General features: G+C 40.4%; 1 protein-coding gene across 2 annotated transcripts in view; it reads left to right on the top strand.

Moving 5' to 3' along the window:
* Positions 1-15,086, top strand: part of HIP1 (huntingtin interacting protein 1) — a 224,296-nt gene that overhangs the window by 196,996 nt on the left and 12,214 nt on the right. For both annotated transcript variants that reach the window (XM_073616751.1, XM_073616750.1), the window contains exons 26-29: positions 1,165-1,270; positions 2,680-2,803; positions 5,515-5,576; positions 6,520-6,628. In XM_073616751.1, coding sequence (XP_073472852.1) covers positions 1,165-1,270; positions 2,680-2,803; positions 5,515-5,576; positions 6,520-6,628 — 401 coding nt within the window. The remainder of the gene's footprint in view (positions 1-1,164; positions 1,271-2,679; positions 2,804-5,514; positions 5,577-6,519; positions 6,629-15,086) is intronic.

The raw sequence follows: 15,086 nt of genomic DNA, 5'->3' as shown, positions 1-15,086 counted from the left end.
TAGGCAAAACTTTGACCCCCATCATGGGCACATGAGCTCAGTTAAAGGGACGTAGGGTGGGTAGGAAAAGGGAGATTATAGTAATATAATTGGCAAGTACTTACACAACACCACAAGAGGCACATTTGGAAGTTTGACTATATTGTGAATGAGTTTACTAACATATGGGAACAAAACACAATCTCTATCTTTACCAGAACAGAGAATTGTGGAAAAATACTCACATACAGTTGCCTTGGCTGCAGCCATGTCTTTTGATAAAAAATGTTTAGTGTCATCTCAAAGCACTGGTTTGTGTGGCCCCGGAAATTAATTATAGTACTGTATAAATGGCCTGTACCCAGATCATAGACTGCAGTGTGATGGACCAATAGGAGCCCACTTACCTTCTCACCTCTTTGTCTTTAATAGGAAATGTGGTTCTGGGGTAATTGCAAACAAGTGCTGACACCACCCTGTGGGGCATATTGGTTACATATTGTATGTGTCTCGTCTAACATGATATACCCTCCCTTAAGTTCAGCTTACCATAAGCTAGTTACATTTGAATAAGGTCATGGTACAAATCCAGGTGCTTTCAAGGTGCATCATTAACAAACTGAATTATAGAATTACCTTCTTGGCACATGTGAATTGATGGACTGTTAAAGATAGCATACATAACTAAAGCAGTAGAAACATAAGAGGTATTAATACATAACTCCCCTGAGGCATCGGTAAATGTACAGACACTGTAAAACTTTCTATGAAACAGAATGCTCCTTGCATAATCGGCTTGACTTTTTGTCAATGTTGGCTGTATTTGGATAGACAAAGTTGGATTTCCAAGTCTTGCATGTCTTTTATTATAGTTAAGACAGAGAAAGGTTAGCTTTACTGTTTAGCCTTTAGGTGAGTTTCAGAGACATCCAGCTCCTCTGAGCTTCTAGCTTTAAGTTTGCCTTATTACTTTAAAATGTTCGTGTGTGCGTGTCAGCTTGGGTGATTTGACGTGTATGGCAGACTGCTAGTGTAAATTGATTGTTATCATAGATTCTGATAGTAAATATGAAATATGTAGATGTAGTCTAGACTCGTGTATGTATTCATTACTTTTTTCTGACATAAAGTTATACTTTATCTTGAGTGATTTACTGTTCTTTTGTTTTTTGTAATGTTTTCCAGGGATGCTGCGGACCTTGTTGTCCAAGGGCAGGGAAAATTTGAAGACATTATTGTATGTTCTCATGAAATTGCAGCTAGCACAGCCCAGCTTGTAGCAGCTTCCAAGGTATGGCTTAATAAGAACATGCACTTTGGATGATGCAAGGCAGTTGTTATTAGCTAACCTTGACATGCTTAGAGAAATACTTTCAGTGTGTTGTGTTCTTTTATATCAGTAAATGTAACGTGAAAAGCGATATTATTATTATACATGATTTGTATAGTGCCAACAGTTTATGCTGTGCTTTAAAATGTTGAGGGGGGACATTACAATTACAATACAGTTAAATATAGAAGGAATAGGGGGGCCCTGCTCATGGAGCTTACAATCTAAACGAGGAGACTAAATGAGGTTGATTTACTAAAGGCAAAAAGACTGTTCACTTGGCAAAGGAATGACCTAAATAATGACCTTTGCAAGGGAATTAGCCCCAGAGCTTGGTAAATGAGGTGAAGCTCTGCTGACTTCCGTTGACCAATCAAAAATTCAGATTTTTAATCCACATTAGTGAGTATTCTTCACAAAGTGAAATTTGAACATATTCGTTAAGCTCTGATGAATATTCCCTTGCAAAGGGAATAGCCTATTTACCTTTAGTAAATCAACTCCTATGCTCAGTCTCTGTGTGGAGAATAAGGAATTTCATAACACAGTCATTGTTACATCTGTAAATAATATTTGGTCCATCTACCATGCTTTCTTCATGGCCACAAAGATGATGGGTAGCTTCACTAGCCAATAGAAGGGTGCAGGAGGGCAGCCAAATAATTACAGAAGTTGTGGTCAATATTTGCATAATAATGTGCCTAGATTTTGGGTTATGGATCTGTGGTTATCCTATTGGGTAAAGTGAACACATCAGTTTTCTTTGTTACATTTGAAGCTGTGTCGACACCCACAAAGTACAATGTGACCCAGACTGCCTCATCTTGGGGTATCTGGTAGCTCAGTATAATGTAACCCATTATTTTTGTGTAAGGACTTCTGATTAGCACAGTGAGGGGAGCCACCAGTAACTTCCCCATGGACAGGTACATGTCCTACTGCACCTGAGTAACAATTGCATCTCAGGAGCAGTGTGGTCATGTCTTTGCACGTCCAGATTGACGAAATGTCTAAATGGGGGTGGCAGGAGTTTATGTGTGGCTGTGATGCCACACTTAAACTATGGTCATCAAGATTGTATTTTTTGGAGAAGTAACAAAATGCATACATTTTAAGCAAAGCATCTGGGCAAATAATTTTGTGGTGCCTGACAGCAGCCAATCCCAAGCAGCCAAGAGTTTCCCATTCAGTTTCCAACTGTCATAAATAAAGATGTGACATTATTCTGCATTGGAACAAAGCACCATTAAAGACTGTCATTTCTTAAAAAACCTTTGAAAAATCTACTGTTGTACTACATTGTTCCCATTTTGTTCCCATTTTGATTAGACCTCATAATAGAATTGTTGTCACACAACTGCTCTTTGTAGGTAAAAGCGGAGAAGAACAGCACTAACCTGACCAAATTGATGCAAGCCTCAAAAGTGGTAAATCACAACGCTGCTGGTGTGGTGGCTTCCACAAAATCAGTCAAATCCCAGATTGATGAAGTAGGTAAGTAGAATGTTCTTTTGGTAATGTGCCCATTAGGAGTGTCAACCGGCAGGGTTGAAATAAGGCCAACCAAGCACTTAGACAGATACCAGACATAACTGGGTGTACTTTGTGACTTATAGCTATTCTATTGTTGTTGACAATGGCCATAACAAAGCATTCAGATATTGGCTACAAAATAAATCCAAATCAATTTCATTTGTATTCCTCCTCCGATCACAGTTCAAAAACAAATATACTATACGGGATTTAATGGCCAGTGTACCTTTACTCACTTTGGCTAGCTCCTTTTTGTAAATCAAACCTCTCCTCCAGCCACTTACTTTTATAAGTACCTCCAGTCTCTGAAGACAGCCCCATAAAAGTCTTTGAAGGCTCCCAGTGCAATTGCAGCAGTCGTGATGAAGATTTCAGCCACAGAATGTAAACTTTGTGGCAGGTTGCAGCTGCAGGAAAATATGCGGCTATAAGTGAAGCTGAGTCACTTGGATCTGGAAATTTATTCCTTGCACTACTACCTCAGAACTGAAAGAAAAAAAAACATTTTGTTCCCCAGGCAGGGCCCCCACACAGTCACCAGGCCCCATGCACCTAACCTAATGTCTCCCTGGGGGCCACAGCTGTTCTGAATTGTATACATGTATCCATTATATTGATTGAAGAATGAATGATGACTGTAGAAAATATTGGTGTAGAAATCCTTCTAAAACATTTTATTCTAATACCGTGCCTTGAAAAAGTATCCATACCCCTTGGAATTTTACACATGTTATCATGTTATAACCAAAAACGTTAATGTATTTTATTGGGATTTTATGTGATAGACCAACACAAAGTGGCACATAATTGCGAAGTGGAAGGAAAATGATAAATGGTTTTCATAAATTTTTACAAATAAATATGTCAAAAGTGTGGCGTGCATTTGTATTCAGCCCCCCTGAGCCAATACTTTGTAGAACTACCTTTCGCTGCAATTACAGATGCAAGTCTTTTGGGGATGTCTCTACCAGCTTTGCACATCTAGAGAGTGAACGTTTTGCCCATTCTTCTTTGCAAAATAGCTCAAGCTCTGTCAGATTGGATGGAGAACATCTGTGAACAGCAATTTTCAAGTCTTGTCACAGATTCTCAATTGGATTTAGGTCTGGACTTTGACTGGGCCATTCTAACACATAAATATGCTTTGATTGAAAACATTCCATTATAGCTCTGGCTGAATGTTTGGGGTCATTGTCCTGCTGGAAGGTGAACCTCAGCCCCAGTCTCAAGTCTTTTGCAGACTCCAACCGGTTTTCTTCTAAGATTGCCCTGTATTTATCTCCATTCATCTTTCTGTCAACTATGACCAGCTTCCCTGTTCCTGCTGAAGAAAAGCATCCCCACAACATGATGCTGCCAACACCATGTTTCACGGTGGGGATGGTGTGTTCAGGGTGATGTGCAGTGTTAATTTTCCGCCACACATGGGGGTTGATTTACTAAAGACAACTAGACTGTGCACTTTGCAAAGTGCAGTTGCTCCAGAGCTTTGTAAATGAGGAAAAGCTTCACTTTGCAAAGAACACCCAATCACATGCAAAGGAAAATTAAAAAACAGCATGTTTGCTTGCACGTGATTGGATGATGGAAGTCAGCAGAGCTTCTGCTCATTTACTAAGCTCTAGCGCAACTGCTCCTGTAGAGTGCAACTGCACTTTGCAAAGTGCACAGTCAATTTGCCTTTAGTAAATCAACCCCATAGTGTTTTGCTTTTAGGCCAAAAAGTTACATTTTTGTCTCATCTGAACAGAGCACCTTCTTCCACGTGTTTGCTCTGTCCCCCACATGGCTTCTCGCAAACTGCAAATGGGAGTTCTTATGGCTTTCTTTCAACAATGGCTTTCTTTTTGCCACTCTTCTATAAAGGCCAGATTTGTGGAGTGCACGACTAATAGTTGTCCTGTGGACAGATTCTCCCACCTGATCTGTGGATCTCTGCAGCTCCTCCAGAGTTACCATGGGCCTCTTGGCTTCTTCTCTGACTAATGCTCTCCTTGCCGGGCCTGTCAGTTTAGGTGGACGGCCATTTCTTGGTAGGTTTGCAGTTGTGCCATACTCTTTCCATTTTTGGATGATGGATTGAACGGTGCTCCGTGAGATGTTCAAAGCTTGGGATTTTTTTAATAACCTAACCCTGCTTTAAACTTCTCCACAACCTTATCCCTGACCTGTCTGGTGTGTTCCTTGGCCTTCATAGTGCTGTTTGTCCACTAAGGTTCTCTAACAAACTAATGAGGGCTTCACAGAACAGCTGTATTTATACTGATATTAAAATACACACAGGTGGACTCTAATTACTAATTAGTTGACTTCTGAAGGCAATTGGTTCCACTAGATTTTAGTTAGGAGTATCAGAGTAAAGGGGCCTGAATACAAATGCACGCCACACTTTTTAGATATTTATTTGTAAAAAAAAATTTGAAAACCATTTATCATTATCCTTCCACTTAACAATTATGTGCCACTTTGGGTTGGTCTATCGCATAAAATCCCAATAACATACATTTATGTTTTGGTTGTATCATGGCAAAATGTGGAAAATTTCAAGGGATATGAATACGTTTTCAAGGCACTGTAAGTCTAAGCAAATAATTCAAACAATTACATCATTACCTGAGGATTAAAAGAATTCTATGTTTCACTTAATTATTTGTTTCTTGTTGGTTTTACAGAAACAATGGACTTCTCTACCTTAACGCTAACTCAAATTAAGCGGCAAGAGATGGATACCCAGGTAATGTCCATATTACTATTGCTAATACTTAAAAATAATATTACAATATTTAACATTACAGTAAAGGGAAATTATAATGTTTTTGGTAATTTTTTTAACAACTGATGTTTATATTATTTTTATTCTGCACAAAAAAATATTTATTCACTAATAAATATGTAATTATGAGTACATCCATTTTCTATCTAAAAAGAAAGTGTAGAATTGTCTGCATGCTTAAGCTGACTAATCATAGATCTAAATTTGGTTCAGCAGCGACAGGCCAAGTTTCAATTCATGTATGGGCAGGGAGGTTGGACAGAAGTTGATCTGTTGATTGACTTCTGTACAACTGCCCTGTTGGATTTTTGCTGTATTCTGACAGCAGGAAAGTCTCCCCCTGCTATCAAAATACAATAGCACAGTGGGGAGGATTCCTTCACCTACACTGAGTGTATGGATAAGGGAATCAAGTCAGTTTTTCTTCCTTTAACTCGTTGGTTGAAGGAAAGAAACTGACTCGTGTATGGGCTACCTTAGAAGGCCCTTGTGTCCATGTGTGTGGCATCTAATCTCTCTGCTATACAGGTGTCTTCTGAACCTTTAAAAGGTTTTTAATGTTCCTACCACCTGCTGTCAGCAATAGGAAATATTAAACATATGTATGAAATATTTCATATTTACTGCATTTAAAAGAAATGAAACAAATATATTATGCTAAAAACACTATACTGTTTATTCTCTTTGAGTTCTTGGTGGTTAGTCTATTGGTGTACATTTATTCAGAACAAGCACTCCGGTTTCAGTGTTCTTATTCATAGGTTACATAAATAAGGACTTGGTTTGGTTGCTGGGAGTTACTACACTTTACACAGTGCTATCTGCCTTACAATAAAAAACATACTATTGTCCTCTGAGTCATGAATTATCACTGTGAAGTAAATACAGTTTCTATGTATATCAGGTGCGTGTTCTTGAATTAGAGAGCCAGCTGCAAAAGGAGAGAGAAAAGCTGGGAGACCTAAGGAAAAAGCATTATGAATTGGCTGGTGTCTCTGAGGGCTGGGGAGATGGTAAGTAAAGTGCAGATTTTTTCACAGCCATAAATAATTATTTACAGATCTATAAGAATATTTTTTTTAATTGTCACTTAAACCTGTTCTGGTCACACTGTGTAGGGATTTGCTTATACTTCTTGTGTTTCTCTGGGACAGGATATGAAAGGAGATCACCGTAACAAGACAAGGATAGCAAAAAAAAGCCTAAGAATGGTTTCAACCATTCCCTACACTATCTGACATTAAAAAGATAATTTGCTAGAAATACACATTACATTTTTAAAGTTGAACACCAGCTATGTTGTTGGGCTCCCAATCTGTGTTAAAACAAAAAATGCAGCTCACTGGCTCTGCCCACCAAATAACATCCCCAATAAAACATCTGCATCATGGTGAAGTTCCAGAATAAAACAAACAAAATGAACAGAAAGTTTATTAAGTACATAAGGCTAAAAGATAGCCCTGCAGGGGAGCTGGCATGTTTCAGCCAATCTGACCTTTGTCATAGCTTCATGCTGGGATCTGCAGTACTTACAATAAATATGTACCTGTCCAGAAAATAATGGGCAGGATAAAAATGTACACCACTTAAAAATAATCACAAATATCAAGCAAGAAAAAAAAGAGTAGCAGAAAAAGATACATAAGCAAGAATAAAGTCTAAAAACTAACATAAACCACTAAAACCATTTAACACAGAAACCTAATGTCATGAATCTGCAGTAATGTTCATGCTATGACTGTCTTCTTACCTCTCTGGTCTGTGTATCAGCTTTAGGGATCGTGCTCTCACACCTGTGTGTTATAAGCGGAAGTATCACCCAAAAGTGGAACTTCCGCTTATAAGCTTTCTTCCCCGCTCCGGTGTCACATTTATCATTTTTCCTTCCAATTTCACAATTATGTGCCACTTTGTGTTGGTCTATCACACAGAATCCAAATAAAACACATTTACGTCTTTGGTTGGAACATGACAAAATGTGGAAAATTTCAAGGGGTATGAATACTTTTTCAAGGCACTGTAGCTCCACACCTATCATCCAGAAATGTCTCAAGTTGCCTGGATAAAGAGTGAGCTATCAGACAGACTAGCAGCAGCAGAACACATAGATCGGGCCTGACTAAACTATTGTAGCTCATTGAGTACAGTGAGGCAGACTATGCTTTTATCTTAACCACTTCAATACCGGGCCAATTCTGACACTTTGCTCCTACATGTAAAAATCATCATTTTTTTGCTAGAAAATTACATAGAACCCCCAAACATTATATATGTTTTTTTAGCAAAGACCCTAGAGAATACAATGGCGGTTGTTGCAACGTTTTATCTCACACAGTATTTGCGCAGGAATTTTTCAAATGCGTTTTTTTTGGGAAAAAAACTGTTTTGTGTTTAAAAAAAAAACAAAACAGTAAAGTTAGCCCAATGTTTTTGCATTTTGTGAAAGATGAAGTTACGCCGAGTAAATAGATACCTAACATGTCACGCTTCAAAATTGCACACGCTCGTGGAGGTCTAGGGCCAAAATTATTGCTCTCGCTCCAACGTTCGCGGCGATACCTCACATGTATGGTTTGAACACCGTTTTCATATGTGGGCGGGACTTACGTATGCGTTCGCTTCTGCGTGTGAGCACACAGGACAGCGGCGCTTTAAAAATTTTTTTTTTTTTTTTATTGTTAATTATATTTTTTTTTTTATTTTGACACTTTTTTGAAAAAAAAAAAAAAAAATGATCACTTTTATTCCTATTACAAGGAATGTAAACATCCCTTGTAATAGCAATATGACATGACAGGTCCTCTTAATAGTGAGATATGGGGTCAATAAGACCCCATATCTCACCACTAGGCTGGGAAGCCTGAAATAAAAAAAAATAAATAAAACGATCGCCGCTTCCAAGCCGAAGCGGCGCCGTTTTTTTTGAATGGAGAGGCCGGGCGTGATGTCATAACATCGCGCCCGGCCTCCGACGATCATAGAGACTTCGGGGACCATCTGGTCCGCCGGAAATCTCTATGATCTACATCCGGCGCCGGCGGATCTACTCTCCGCCTCACCGATCGTAACAGTGAGTCGGAGCAGGCACCGGAGGGCGGCAGGAGGGGGGGGACATCCCCTCTCGCCTCCCATAGGAACGATCAAGCGGCGGAACGGCCGCTATGATCGTTCCTATGGTGTAGAGATTCGCCGGCTGAAACCGGCAATATCTGAATGATATCTGTAACTACAGGCATCATTCAGATATACCTGCTCAAAGCCAAGGACCAACACTACAGCCACACTGACTACAGTGTGGCAACTAAAATTACCTATCAAAAACAAACACTAAGGCTGGGTTCACACAAGTGCGAATTGAATGCATCCAATTTGTATGGCAGGAGATTGTGACTGTCTCTCTATGGAGCCGGTTCACATATCTCCGTTTCGGCTGCGGACCGGATGCACAGTAATCCTGTGCATCTTTGGCTCTGTTTCAGGGCCCAATTCAGGCAAAAATTCAGCCCTGATTTGTCCCTGACCCCTGCTGCGAGCCGTCCGATTTTCCGACGGAAAATGTGTGATAGGACCTTGTTGTCGGAAATTCCGACCGTGTGTAGGCTCCATCACACATTTTCCATCGGATTTTCCGACACACAAAGTTTGAGAGCAGGAAATAAAATTTTCCGACAACAAAATCCGTTGTCGGAAATTCCGATCGTGTGTACACAAATCCAACGGACAAAGTGCCACGCATGCTCAGAATAAATAAAGAGATGAAAGCTATTGGCCACTGCCCTGTTTATAATCCCGACGTACATGTTTTACGTCACCACGTTCAGAATGATCGGATTTTCCCGACAACTTTGTGTGACCGTGTGTATGCAAGACAAGTTTGAGCCAACATCCGTCAGAAAAAATCCTAGGATTTTGTTGTCGGAATGTCCGAACAAAGTCCGACCGTGTGTACGGGGCATTACACTTACCTAACCTAGCACCTATCTAGGAGGGTGCTACAAACATATACAATATTACTGACGTTGCAGTTAATATGAATAATGTCTAATTGGAAACTTTTCCCCAGTTGTCAAAGACTCAACCTCTTTACTTTTATGTGTTTTGTAATATCTGCAAGTAACAAATCCATAGCGGTATGAACCAATTGTTGATAACCAGTTTTCACATTTACTATCATCATAAGGTACATAGTGACTGAGAGATAACAAATAACCCAGTGTGGGGACTTTCCAGCGAGAAGAGTGACACCCCTTGTGTAGCACATCGTACAATTGCTTATTTGAGAAATTTGAGGAAAGTTCTTAATTTTAAAAATATTTTGATATTCTTCTGAGTAAGAAGCTACAAACGAGACACAATTGTTACTATTCTGTTTTAATTTACCTATATTCCCTGGATTTTAAAAAAGACTGCTGCACACGGATTTTGAGAACGTGTCTTGTATGCATTCTAAAAGTGGCTCACTGGGGGTCCAAATTCATGTACCTGTCTAGAATGTGTACTCAAATTGGCCCATGATGTGCCACTATTAGAACACACTTTTGAAAAATCTTTCTCTGTATGCCAAAAGAAAGTTGGTCTTAATTAGCCACTACCTTCATAAGATACAAGCTGTCAAGTATTTTATTTTGAACTTGGAGTAGGTGTAGTGTAGAATTTTCAGCTTATGGTTTATGAAAAGTTTTAGTATAAACAATGCCTGTAGCTACATCACCTTCCTATGTTATATCTAAAAAGTTAATGAGTTTATCATTGCACTCATAGAGAAAATTGTGAATATACGTTATTGCACCTGCACTATTCTAAAAAATCATGTAAACATTTATGGTCACTAGGGTTGTCCCAATACCGATACTAGTTCTTATTTCTTATTTCTGATACCGAGCATTTGCCCAAGTACTTGTACTCCGATGCTTGATCCGATACCTGGGCAGTCAGGGGTGATCGGTGCGGCAGTGGGGGGAGTTACAAGCACCAGTCCCCCTGTATACATTTCAATAAATCATCTGAATCATCTAAAACCTAAACCCTAAACCTAATAACTGGTTGTGCCACCCTTGGCAGCAACAACTGCAATCAAGCATTTGCAATAACTGGCAATGAGTCTTTCACATTGCTGTGGAACAATTTTGGCCCACTCTTCTTTGCAGAATTGTTTTAATTCATCCACATTGGAGGGTTTTCCAGCATGAATGACCTGTGTAAGGTCATAATACAGCATCTCAATTGGATTTAAGTCCGGGCTTTGACTAGGCCACTCCAAAACCTACATTTTGCTTTGTTTTAACCATTTGGAGGTGGACTTGCTTTTGTGGCCGGACATTCTCCTTTAAGATTTTCTGGTAGAGCTCAGAATTCATGGTTCCATCAATTATGGTAAGTCGTCCAGGTCCTGAAGCTGCAAAGCAGCCCCAGACCATCACGCTACCACCACCATGTCTGACTGTTGGTATGATGTTCTTGTTATGAAATGCTATATTCGTTTTATGCCGGATGTAACGGGACGCACACCTTCCAAAAAGTTAATTTTTTTGTCTCATCAGTCCACAGAATATTTGCCTAAAAGTCTTGGGGATAATCACAATGTTTTTTGGTAAATGTGAGATGAGCCTTTGTGTTTTCTTTTTGGTAAGCAGTGGCTTTGGCCTTGGGCCATTTTTGCCCAGTCTCTTATTGTTGAATCGTGAACACTGATCTTATCTGAGGCAAGTGAGGCCTGCAGTTCTTTAGATGATGTTCTGGGTTCTTTTATGACCTCCTGGATCAGTCATTGTCATGCTCTTGGAGTAATTTTTGTAGGCTGGCCACTCCTGGGAAGGTTCACCACTGTTCCAAGTTATCCCCATCTGTGGATAATGGCTCTCCTCGTGGTTCACTGGTGTTCAAAAGCCTTAGAAATGGCTTTGAAACCCTTCCTAGACTGATACATGTACATTACTTTGTTTCTAATCTGTTCTTGAATTTTTTTTAGATTGTGGCATGGTGTGTGGTTTTCTGTGATCTGTTAGCGTGCTTCACTTTGTCAGACAGCTTTTATATATGTGATTTCTTGATTCAACAGGTCTGGCAGTAATCAGGCCTGGGCGTGGCAAGTGAAATTTAACTCAGCTTTCCAAAAAATTGTGGTTAATCACAGTTCATTCATGATTTAGCGTGGGAGGGGGCAATTACTTTTTCACATAGGGCCAGGCAGGTTTGAACAGCTTTTTTCCCTTAATAAATGAAATAATAAATAAAAAAATGGAATCTTGGATTTACTCGGGTTATCTTTGTGTAATATTAAAATTTGTTTGATGATCTGAATCATTTAAGTGTAAGAAATATGCAAAAGAAAAAAAAAATTCAGGAAGGGGGCAAATACTTTTTCACAGCACTGTATGTTAATATTTTTTTAGTTGTCTATCTTTTTTCTTTTGTATAATAAAAAACCCAGAGGTGATCAAATACCACCAAAAGAAAGCTCTATTTGTGTGAAAAAAATGATATAAACTTAATTTGGGTACAGAGCTGCATGACCACGCAATTGTCAGTTAAAGTAGCGCAGTGCCACATAGCAAAAAATGGCCTGATCATGAAGGGGTAAAACATTTGTATCCTATCTCAATTCTTATGCAGATCAACTGCCCTTGATCCTATGTCTTCAGACAGCATCTTTTTCGAGGCATTGTTCACATCAGCTAAGGCTTCTTATGATCAGCAATCCTAAAGTGTGTGAGTGTCTTTTATCAATCAAAGCAACTCCAAAGTAAACCACACCTCCAAACTCATTTCATTAACAGGTGTGCAAACTGCTGACTCCAGTTAGCTTTCGTTAAAGTAATTAGTCTATGGATTCACTTGCTTTTTCCTACAGTACTGTGAATGTTAGTAATGGATGTGTTCAATAAAGACACAAAAAATTAGAATTGTCTGTGTGTTATTGGCTTAATCACTAGCAGACCGCGCTAATACCGAATGACGGCTACAGCGCAGCCGGCTAGTTTTGGGACGCCGTCACATGACAGCATGATCACGCCTGCCTTGGGGCGCCGGCAGCACGCTCTGTGATCGCAGTGTCCAGAGGACACTGCTGATCACTGATTGAGGTAAAGAGCCAATCAGCGGCTCTTTACCACGTGATGAGCTGTATCCAATCACAGCTGATCATAGATCTAAACAGAAGCCAGTTATCGGCACTCCTTTCCTCATGCTGACAGCATGAGGAGAGGAGAAGAGAGTCCATAACCGGATTCTCAAAAAAGGTACATGTACACTGATAATCAGGGCGCTGATTATCAGTGTCCTGATTATCAGTGCAGTCCCAACAGGGCCCACCAGTGCTACCAGTCTGTGCCCACCAGTGCTGACAATCAGTGCCCATCAGTGCCTCCTCATCAGTGTCACCTATCAGTGCCTCCTCATCAATGTAACAATCAGTGCCACCCATCAGTGCCGCCTATCAGTGCCCATTAGTGCCACCTATTAGTGCCCATTAGTGATGCCTATCAGTGCAACCCCATCAGTGCCTCATCAGTGCCAACCAGTGCCGCCTCATCAGTGCCCATCAGTGCAGCCTCATCAGCGCATATCAGTGCAGCCTCATCAGCACATATCAGTGAAGGAGAAAAAATAACCTGTTTGCAAAAGTTTATAATAGACTATGAAAACATTTTGTTTTTTCTACATTTTCGGCCTTTATCCATTTATTCAGCAAAAAATAAAAAACACAGTGGTGAATAAATACCATCAAAAGCTCTATTTGTTTGAAAAAAAATGATCTAAAATTTTTGATTGGGTACAGTGTTGCATGACCGTGCAGTTGTCATTCAAAGCGTGACAGCGCTGAAAGCTGAAAATTAGCCTGTGCAGGAAGGGGGTATAAGTGGCCAGTAGGCAAGTGGTTAAAGTACATTGTGTTTGTCTATTGTGACAAAGGCCGGCCAGACAGGATATGAATTTATTTCCTAAATTTGCACGATTCCCCCATCAAAACAGACAGAGCTGACAGGGGAATGGCACTGATCATTTAGGAAAAACCCAACAGGCTGGTTGTACACAAGTCTACCGATGGATCAACCTGTGTACAACCAGCTAGCGCAAACATGGATCGAAGTACAGAGAGTTCAGCAGGGACCTAGCAAATTTCCATCCATGTATGACTGGCTTTAGATGAGGCTCAGATCACATTTTATGGCAAATTACTGCACTAGATAATCCCAAGGGTTCACATATTTTTTATTGCCACTCTAAATCTACAATTTACCTCATGAGTGAAATGATAAACTCCAGTGGCAGCCCATCCAATAAGGGTGCAGAGGCGCCACCCCCCCCCCTCCACATGTAGGGTGCCGGACGCATGGATGGGGTTTTTTCTTTTTTTGAAGCACATGATTAGAGCCGGGGGCTTGGGTGCAGAGCACTTGTGTGACATTAGCGAATATTCGCTAATGTCTTTCTGCGTCTCCTCCTGGCCAATCAAGAAGCGGCTACTGAGACCTGATTGGCTGAGAGTCTTAGGACTGTTTGGCCGGGAGGAGAAGAATCTGCCACGGCAGCAGCAGTCTCTCCTAGAGCCCTACCCCGGATTGATTCAGCAGTGCGCCGCCACCTCGTCCTCCTCCCTGCACCTGTCGCTGTATAAGGTAGGGAGGCCATGGATCGTGCAGGGGGATGGGGGGAGGTGGCACCTATCGAGCCCCCCCGGGGGTGGTATGTAATGTGAGTAGATCACCGCTGTGATCGAGCCATGGGGGGTGGAGAGGTGCTAGTGCGAGTGAAGGGGTCCAGGTCTGTTTGCCACCCTCCAAACATTTTGACCACCAGCCGACACTGATAAACTCATTAACTCTTAGATATAACATTGGAAGGTGATGTAGCTACAGGCACTGTTTAACCCTTTCATGACTAAGCCTATTTTTCAAATTTGGTGTTTACAAGTTAAAATCCGTATTTTTTGCTAGAAAATTACTTAGAGTTCCCAAACATTATATATATTTTTTTAGCAGAGAATCTAGAGAATAAAATGGCGATTGTTGCAATATTTTTTATCACACGGTATTTGTGCAGCGGTGTTTTAAACGCAAATTTTTGGAAAAGTGACACTTTCATGAATTTTAAAAAATCCAAACAGTAAAGTTACCCCAATTTTTTTGTATAATGTGAAAGATGATGTTACGCCGAGTAAATAGATACCAAACATGTCACCCTTTATAATTGCACGCACTCATGGAATGGCGACAAACTACGGTACCTATGAATTTCCATAGGCGACGCTTTAAAATTTTTTTACAGTTACCAGGTTTGAGCTACAGAGGAGGTCTAGGGCTAGAATTATTGCTCTCGCTCTGATGATCGCGGCGATACCTCACATGTGTGGTTTGAACACCGTTTACATATGCGGGCGCGACTTCCGTATGCGTTTTCTTCGCTGCGCGAGCTCGCGGGGACAAGGGCACTTTAAAAAATTATTTTTTTTTCTTATTTATTTTATTTATT

Source organism: Aquarana catesbeiana, linkage group LG02, assembly GCF_042186555.1.
Source record: "Aquarana catesbeiana isolate 2022-GZ linkage group LG02, ASM4218655v1, whole genome shotgun sequence".
Lineage (NCBI taxonomy): Eukaryota > Metazoa > Chordata > Amphibia > Anura > Ranidae > Aquarana > Aquarana catesbeiana.
This window is presented reverse-complemented; position numbering and strand designations above follow the sequence as displayed.